Below are 8598 nucleotides of genomic sequence, written 5' to 3' on the forward strand. Positions count from 1 at the left end.
TCTGGCCTTGGGTTCTTCTCCCTGTTCCCTGGGGCCCTTCTGTGTCCAGCTTGGGGAGAGGCCTCACCTGAGGAGGGCGGCTCTCAGCCCCCAGTAGAGCCCCACCAGGCCCTGGGTGCGGAGCAGCTCGCTGGCGATGAGGGCCGCGGCCGGGCGCCTGCTGGGGGAAAGGGGGCCCCGCGGGGCAGGGCTGGCAGCGGAACCCTGGCCGCGGGCTGCGGGGAGGGAAGGCAGCCCCTCGGGCCCCGCCCTTCCTAGAGCTGAGGGTTGTCCTAAGGTGAGGACATCAGTTCTTGGCTCCAGGGAGCTCTCTCTCGGGTCTATATTATCTAATTAATAGGATGTCCCTGCTGCTTAGGCTGCTTCCCAAGGGCACGGCCACTGCCTGCCCGGCTTTCTTTATAGGAAACTGTGGTAGGACCCCCTCCTCCGCCACTTCCTTATCCTCCTGTTAAAACTGTGCTTTTGATCCTCCTTCCATTCCTCAACCGTCTCTCAACTTACCTGCAGAGTTTCACGGGGCTTGTACTTTGGGACACAGGAATCCCCGTATATCTTCTGCGTAATTTGTAGACCAGCAAATTATCTTTGTTCAAAAACTGCCCTTCAGACTTACTTAAGGGGCGCCTCCTTTCTCTAGAATTCCAAGACTAGGGGAACATGTCCCATTTTATGGAATTAGGTTCTTCAGACGTCAACCCTTTTTAGTGGAGTAATTCAGAGCACATGATCTGATGAGTTAAGCATCTAATAAACAGAACCGAGTTTTTCCCCTGAAAATTGGTTATTGATGCAAGCGTGTTGAATGTGGGTGAGTCTCATTAATGACCACAGCATTCGATGCACTGAAGTTGTGTGAATATTAATTTTTTAAATTCTCAGTGTTTGAGACACTTGGCCTAGATTTTAAGCCCTAAAAGGAAGCTACTTCTTGCCTCAATTTTGACTGGTATCCAGCAGAGAAACAATGCATACTAAGAAGGTACTTGCTGCCCCTTTTACCATATTTCATAGGGTAGAAATCTAGGCACAGGTCTCAAACGAGTAGCTTTAAGAAGGTGGTCAATCAGTGAACATTATTTTCCGCATGGTCTGCCTTAGGTGTACATAATTTACCCATCCATCCATATCCTGAGTTTTACTTCTTTTTGAGTGTTGGAGGAGAACTAAGACTTCTCGTCCAGGTTGAAAAACGAGACGTGACAGAACCTTACCCTTTGCAGATCAAAACACAGCAGGGGCTTCCAGTGTCTGGACTTCACTCTCTCCGCAGTTGTTTGCTTCAGGCTGGTCTGATCCAGCCTGGAAACCTGGCTGAATTCCAGCTCAGCATGTGTGGCCAGCTGGTTGGAGGGGAGACGCACACCCAAGGCCTCACAGGTGCTGTGTCAGTCCCGTGGCTGACACGCCTCGCCCTGGGGAGACACCCTCTGTGCCCCCCGCTGGCCTCCTTTCATGGGACACACCCCTGTCCTCGATAGATGCTTTGATACCTGACCAGTGTGTCTTTGAGAGGACCCAGATTTAGGAAAGGGCCAAACTCCTTTTCCAGAGAAAAGCAAAAGAATAGGAATGGCCCTCTTCTCCCTTTCACTGCCGTCCCACGGAAGGCCAGCTTCCATAGCAACACTGAAGTGTGCATGAGCAGGCCACTGACGTTGCTTAAAATCGTTAGGAAATCGGGCCTACATGTTAAGGCAGCAGGACAGAGGTAACAGGGAAACATTCTCTCCCCCTCCAGACCTGAGTCTCATCCCTGCTGTTTGTCCTACAGCTGGAGGTGTTGAAATCCACAAAATAAAGACTTCTACTGACCTGGAGCGCTGACTGGGTCACAGTCTGGCGGATGAGTGAGAACGTGGGGAAATCTGTTCTGACAGCCCCTTATCGATCCTGCGCGAAGGTGGGAGAGGCCTCACCCAGGCGCCCAGCACGCTGCAGCTGAATCTTGAGCATTTCCAGGGCACAGGTGACCACCGCCTGGCACAGCCCAGCTCCACACCCGGCGAGCATCACCAGCTTCAGATTCCGCTGTGCCCTGTGGGCCGGAGTCAGGCTCCCTCGGCCACAGGCAGCCCTGCTGCCCCACCCTGGCCCGTCTACCCTCCCCTAGGTATTTAGTCCCCCTGGGCTGGCTGCCACTCACCCCACTGGGTAAGTAGTCAAGCTCAGTCTCCTTAATGACAAGAGACTAAATTTAAAACAGGCTGCCAGGGAGGCTGAGACCAGGACCATGAAACAACCCACTGCAGGACTGCTTCCTTCCTGATCCCCCAACAACTGTCACTGGGGCAACGGGAAGCACAGAGAGAACTACAAAGTGTCTGCAGTTGATCTGTTTCAATTCATCAGCAAAAAAACAGACACAGAAAGATGGACCAGAATCCAGAGCCCAGAAATGAACTCCTGCATAGACAGTCACCTAACGTTCGCCAGGGAAGCCAGGGATACTCGATGGAGAAGTGACAGCCTCTTCAAGGAACGGTGCTGGGAAAATAAACTCCTGCATAGATGGTCACCTAATGTTCGCCAGGGAAGCCAGGGATACTCGATGGAGAAGTGACAGCCTCTTCAAGGAACGGTGCTGGGAAAACTGGATATTCACATGGAAAAGAACGGAACTAGACCTCTATCTTATACCACTCACGAAACTATCAAAGTGGATTAAGGACTTACACGTGAGACCTGAGATCATTAAACTCCCAACAGCGGGAGAAGTTCCTTGACATCGGTCACCTAAAGCACAAGCAAGAAAAGCAAAAATAAACTAAAAAGCTTCTTCACAGCAAAGGAAACCATCAACAAAATGAAAAGGTAGCCTACTGAATGGGGGAAAATAATTGCAAAAATATACCTGATAAGGGGCTAATATCCAAAACATACAGAGAACTCATACAACTCAATAGCAAAAAAAAATCCCAAATAATCCAATTTAAAAATGGGCAAAGGACCTGAATGGACATTTTCTGAAGAAGATATTCAAATGGCCAACAGATACGTGAAAAAATGCTCAGTGTAATTAATCATCAGGGAAATGCAAATCAAAACCTCTCAGCTATCACCTCACACCAATTAGACTGGCCATCACCAAAGACAACAAATACCAAAAGTTGGTGAGGACATGGAGAAGAGGGAGCCCTCATGCACTGCTGGTGGGAGTTTAAGTTGGGTATTTTCCCAAAGAAAACAAAAACAGTAATTCAAAAAGACTTATGCACCCCTGCGTTCATAGCAGCATTATTTACAGTAGCCAAGACGTGGCAACAACCAAAGTGTCCATGGATGGACGAATGAATAAAGAAGACGAGGCGTATATCTATTTATTTATTACATACAATGGAATACTACTCAGCCATTTAAAAAAAAGAAGGAATTCTTGTCATGTGCAACAACTTGGATGGACCCTGAGGGCATTACACTAAGTGAGATAAATCACACAGAAAGAGACAAATACTATATGATCTCACTCATGCGTGGAATCTATAAAAATGCAAACTCATAGAAGAAGAGTTTGGATTTGCGGTTCCCAGAGGCAGAAGATGGGGACTGAGTGAACTGGGTGAAACGGTGCAGAGCTGCAGTTACAAGGTCAGTGCGTCCTGGGGACATGATGCACAGTATGGTGACTGGAGTTAACGACACCGCTGTGTATGTGAGGGTTTGCTAAGAGAGCAGATCCCAGGAGTTCTCATCACAAGAAACACATCTTTGTAAAAAACAAAAGGGTACTTCCCTGGTGGTCCAATGGTTAAGACTCTGTGCTGCCAATGCAGGGGGCCCAGGTTTGATCCCTGCTCAGGGAACTAGAGCCCACATGCAAGCTACAACTAAGGAGCCGGCGTGCCACAACTAAGACCCAGCGCAAATAAATATTTTAGAAAATAAAAGAACTCTTAAAAAAAACATTTTTGTTAACTCTGTGAGCGGATGGGTGTTAACTAACATCATTTTGCAGTATATGAATGTCAGGTCGTCAGGCTGAACACCTTAAAGGTACCCAGCGCTGAACATCAGTTGCCCTCAATAAAACTGAAAAAGGAATTCGTCTGCAAAGCCACCGCGATGAGAAGCCCACGCACCGCGACGAAGAGCAGCCCCTGCTCACTGCAACCAGAGAAAGCCCATGTGCAACAACGAAGACCCAACGCAGCCAAAAATAAATAATTAAAAAAAAAATTCGTCTGCTGGTTGATGACGGAGCATATAGATCCTATACGGCCTGTCTTTCCAGGTTAGAAGTCACCTTCCATCTGCCAAACCACACCAGCGCTCAGCCACCTCTACACATTTACACACTTGCTGACAGGTGAGCCAACGCGTGGCTGCCACCCGCTCCCGCCACCTTCCAGAAAAGAGCGCGATGCACCCGTCCTCCAGGAGCTGCTGCCGGAAGTCACTGGCTGCCAGCTTGATGGCCTTCTCTGGGGTGACCACGGTCAGGTTCACCGCCAGCTCCTGGAAGGAAACCGCGAGGGTGGGGCGTCTGCAGCCATAGGGACCCCTCCCCCAGCCAGTGAGCTTCCGGGATGAGTGAGGCCCCTGGGAGTCGGGGGGCTCCTCTGCCTATTTCACAGAAACGCCCTTTCTTTTCTGCTGCCCCGCTAGGACTGCGTGTGCCCAACGGCTCCTTCGTGCACTTCCCACAAGTCACCTGCGTCTTGTTCGTGCCACCCACCCCCCGACAAGTGACCAGTTCCCCAAATTCAGCCTGATCGCGAGGTCCTGCGGGGCAGGGCTGGCAGCCGTGTGGGTCCCAGGGCTTTGCCTTTACGCTCAGGGCCACTGGCGCATCAGCCCCTCTCAATCCAGCCTCGTGTCCATCTTGCAAGGCTCGACAGCCACGGTGTGCGGCCCTGGCTGGGGACACTGCGGGGGCGGGACCAGCAGGGGCTGGTGCCGGGGAGGAGCCCCTCCCTCTGCAGCTGTCCCGGCTCTGGGGCGGGGGGAGCAGAGAAGGTGAGGCTCACTGGCCTCCACCGCCACACACAGTGGTACCAGGACGGGGCCCCCGCGCCTCACCACATGCAAATGTGTTCCCGCTCCCCTCGCAGAAGCAAGGTCAAGCCCCCCAAGTTTGTGCCAACCCGGGTCCTGAGGAGCCCGCTTTGGTTCGTGCCCAGGAAGCCCTCCCCCCGAGCTGTCTTCCCCGGCAGCCCACTGCCGTGGAGGCGGAGGCCAGCAAGGTCAGGGTGAGCAGGCAGCCGCCTCGCCCTGCCCAGGCCTGCGGGGCCCCGCACCCCGACGCACCCCTGGCCCCCAACATCCATTCCTTTGTAGATTTCCTGTCCACGCTGGTTCTGTAGCCGAGCCTCGGCCAAGTCGATGGGAAGGTGGGTCACCTGGGGGATGGGTCACCCCCAGGAGCCCTGGCACGCCTCCGTTGATGAGCGTTGCTGTGACACTAGGCCCGGGGTCGGGGGTGGGCACAGTGGGGGAGGCTGGCCGCACAGCCAGGATGGGACCAGGGGACGGAGGGCAGGACGGAGCGGGGAACGGGCACGAGAGGCTCCTCGGCCCCTGCCCCACAGGAGTTCAGAGGCCCCTCTCCTCGGCCCGACCAACCCTGCAGGGCGAAAGCACCGCCCCCAGCCCCACGGGGAGCCAGGAGGCCGGGCGGGGGCTTCTGGGAGGGAGGCCAGCTCCGCACCCAGGGGGTTCAGCTCCTTCAGGGCTGCCTCCGGGCTCTCTGGCCGGTCCCCACCCTGGAACCACGTGTAAAAGTTTCAAATGATTTTTCAAGCAGTTTTATTTCCAGCTTAAGGTCAGGACTGAGTGTGAATCCTGGCCGTGCTGTTTGCTTCAAGCAGTCACCTGCCTCTGATCTCTCACCCCCAGTCCCCCAGGTGAGGCTGGCCTCACTCCAGGGTTTGTGAGGATAAAGAGGTTATGTGTTTGGTAAATGAGAGCCACAATCAACAATAAGAACACACGCTTCTGATAAAGGAAGAGAACCAGGGTTAGAGCTTGAGATGATCTGATTGTGGCCAAAAGGAAAGAAAGTCACACTATATACATCGTGAGGTCCCTCGTCCTTGAGTTTGGGAGACTGAAAATGGAAAACAAGGCTCCTCGGAACCTAGCACAGAGTCCCTCTGTCTCAGGCAGAGGCAGATCCTTGGAGGTAGATTACCTGAGAGAGGATAACAGGACGTTTTTCTCAGGAGTGGACCTTGATAAACAAGCCAGAAACTGAGGCAACAGACAGACTGTGACTTAAGTTTTGCAGCCTGAGAAGATGCAGGGCCAACAATTACCAGTTCCATGGCGTCCAGGGCACCGGGGGACAGATGCTCTCCTTGGGACCGGGAAGGGAAGCCGTTCACCTCAAATCCTGGTCGGAGATCGTCCGGAAGCTCCCAGGGCCGCGGCTCCAGAGCAGGGGGAGGTCAGTCGCCTGGGAACCCGTGACAGCTGCCCACGTGCTCAGTCCGCTCTCTTCCTGGACCTCTTGGGCCTTGGGATCAAAAGGTCAGAAGAAAGCGGGTGAGGATGCTGGCGCTGGGAGTCCCAGCATCTGGAAGGCCCGTCCTCGTTCCCGGGCAGCCGACACGGCTCAAGCGTCTCCAGCGATTTTGTTTTGGGGAAGAAGAGATCAGCATCTCTCTTGGTGTGTATTGTCCCTTTCGGGAAAAATGGACTGAGTGCTAGGCGCTGGGTGCCCCAGGTCCGGGCGAGAACGCTGGTTATCAGGAGCCGCACGTGAAGAAGGAGACAGGCGGCAGCCAAAGCAAATCCTGGGGGACAGCCAGTGACCTGCCTCTGCCCAGAAAGACGCAGCAGGGAAGGCGGAGACTCCGGGACGGGGAAAAGGCGACCTGAGGCCCCAGAGGGCATGAGGGCGAGGGCTGCGGGTGTCCGGGAAGAGCATCCAGTGGGGCAGGCGCCGTCCCTGCGAGCAGGGACTCCGAGTCACGGAGGTGGCGGGGCCGAGGCCTGACCTCCTGAGGCCTCTTGCCTTTGGCTTTTCTTCTGAAAGAGTCCACTGAAGAGTGCTGAGTCTCAAGGTGACGGGACGACCGGCCGCGGCGTGGAGAGCAGATGGCGAAGGTCAGAGGTGAGGGCGGACAGAGAGGATCCAGGCTGCACGGGAAGGTGGGCGGGGTGCGTGGGTCGGAGCTGGGACAGGGAGGCTGCAGGCACCGGGTCTGAGCGCTGGCAACATGGGAAACTGGGTCTGTGGGAGGAACAGGGCTGGAGGAGACTGGTGGGGGGGATGCTCGATCCCTGCCCTCAGGATCCCTCAGCAAACGAGGTCATTAGCACTGGTTTGCAGTGCTCCGGCCCCAGAGCCTTCATCATCCCCGACATCAGCAAAGGGACTGAGCATCTGCCAACCGCAGACCCGGGCCTGGAGTTGAGGAGAGGAGGGGGCCGGCGCCAGACTGCAGCCTTAGGAGCCCTAAGGCCAGGAGATTCGTGTCCTGGCTGTCCTTCCAGACGCTTGCTAAGCTGTGGAGAGGACGTGTTGAATTCCAGCTGCAGGAAACGACGGGCCGCACGGAAAACCCTTCCTGTCGGAATCCAGACATTCAAATAACTGAGAATCTTGCAGCCGTATCCCCTGCTGTTTGTGGAACTAAATTACTCGTTTATAAATTGTGGTTCACTGCCCACTGGAACAGAGGTACCTAGAAGAAGCCAGAAAAACCAAGGGCACCCGGATCCCAGGGCCAGTGGAGCTGCAGGTGCCCCTCCACCAGACGACGGGCCCATGTCCCCAGCCACATGCCAGGTGCTATGGCCTGGCATCACCCTCGAGCCGTGAAGGCAAGGTTTGTGGGTGGTGAGTGGATTCTCAACAGTCAGCAGAAAGAAAACCGGCAGCCAGGCTGCCCTGGAGTCACGTCGCACAGATGCTCAGCCCAGGGCGACCGAGGCCCGAGTGCCTGCCGCTCTGCCAGAGCTTGTTGGGTGCCTGCCGCTCTGCCAGAGCTTGTTGGGTGCCTGCCGTGTGCAGGGGGAACGCAGCTGAGAACAAAAGCAGCCCACCCCCCACCCCGGCCCCAGGCAAGGGCAATTCTTCCAGAAAGCAGGCCTGAGGCACCCAGGGGCTCAGTGTGCACTGCAGGGACAAGGCCGCCCGGGTGCAGGCGCCTCCCTCACGAGAACCTTTCACCCCTTTGACTTGCAAGGCCCCCCACCCTCCTGGGACCTGTGTCGCTGGATCCCAGTGCCCTAGAACACCCCTCCCTCCGCACACCGCCTGTGTGAGCTGCCCGGCTCCCCCGTCAGCATCCTCCCCGCCTTCTGGTCATTCCCTGCCACTCAACACCCAACCCCCCAGCCCCTGGTGGCCTCTCCCTCCCGTCCCCAAAGCCAAGCAGTCTATGCCTTCACGCTTCCTCCGAAAAACAGGGCCCCGCACATGCTGGGCGGGGACTCAAACAGAAACTGGGTCAGTGCTGAGAAACCATTACGGCACCTTGAGTAATTTCATGTTTTAGAATCTAACAAAGATGTGCGCTTTTGTTTTTTTAATTCTATTTTTCTAGTAATCCATTTTTGCTGTATCTCACAAAATTACTGGTCCACAGTAGGCTGGGGGGAAACAAGCCCCTCTTCATGGGTAGAAATGCTGCCCAGAGGCCAGCTCCCGGC

At 55.0% G+C, this 8598-nt stretch overlaps 1 protein-coding gene across 1 annotated transcript; it reads right to left on the reverse strand.

Annotated features, from left to right (window-relative positions):
- Positions 1–63: 63 nt before the first annotated feature.
- Positions 64–6263, reverse strand: SLC25A18 (solute carrier family 25 member 18; the record flags this gene model as incomplete). The annotated part of the gene is made up of 5 exons (XM_082665218.1): positions 64–215; positions 1920–2038; positions 4367–4455; positions 5238–5339; positions 6255–6263. 5 exons carry the CDS (start codon positions 6261–6263, stop codon positions 64–66), a joined length of 471 nt encoding a protein of 156 aa, XP_082521344.1.
- Between the last annotated feature and the right edge of the window lie 2335 nt (positions 6264–8598).

This window comes from Grampus griseus (assembly GCF_964374135.1).
Source record: "Grampus griseus genome assembly, chromosome: 11".
Lineage (NCBI taxonomy): Eukaryota > Metazoa > Chordata > Mammalia > Artiodactyla > Delphinidae > Grampus > Grampus griseus.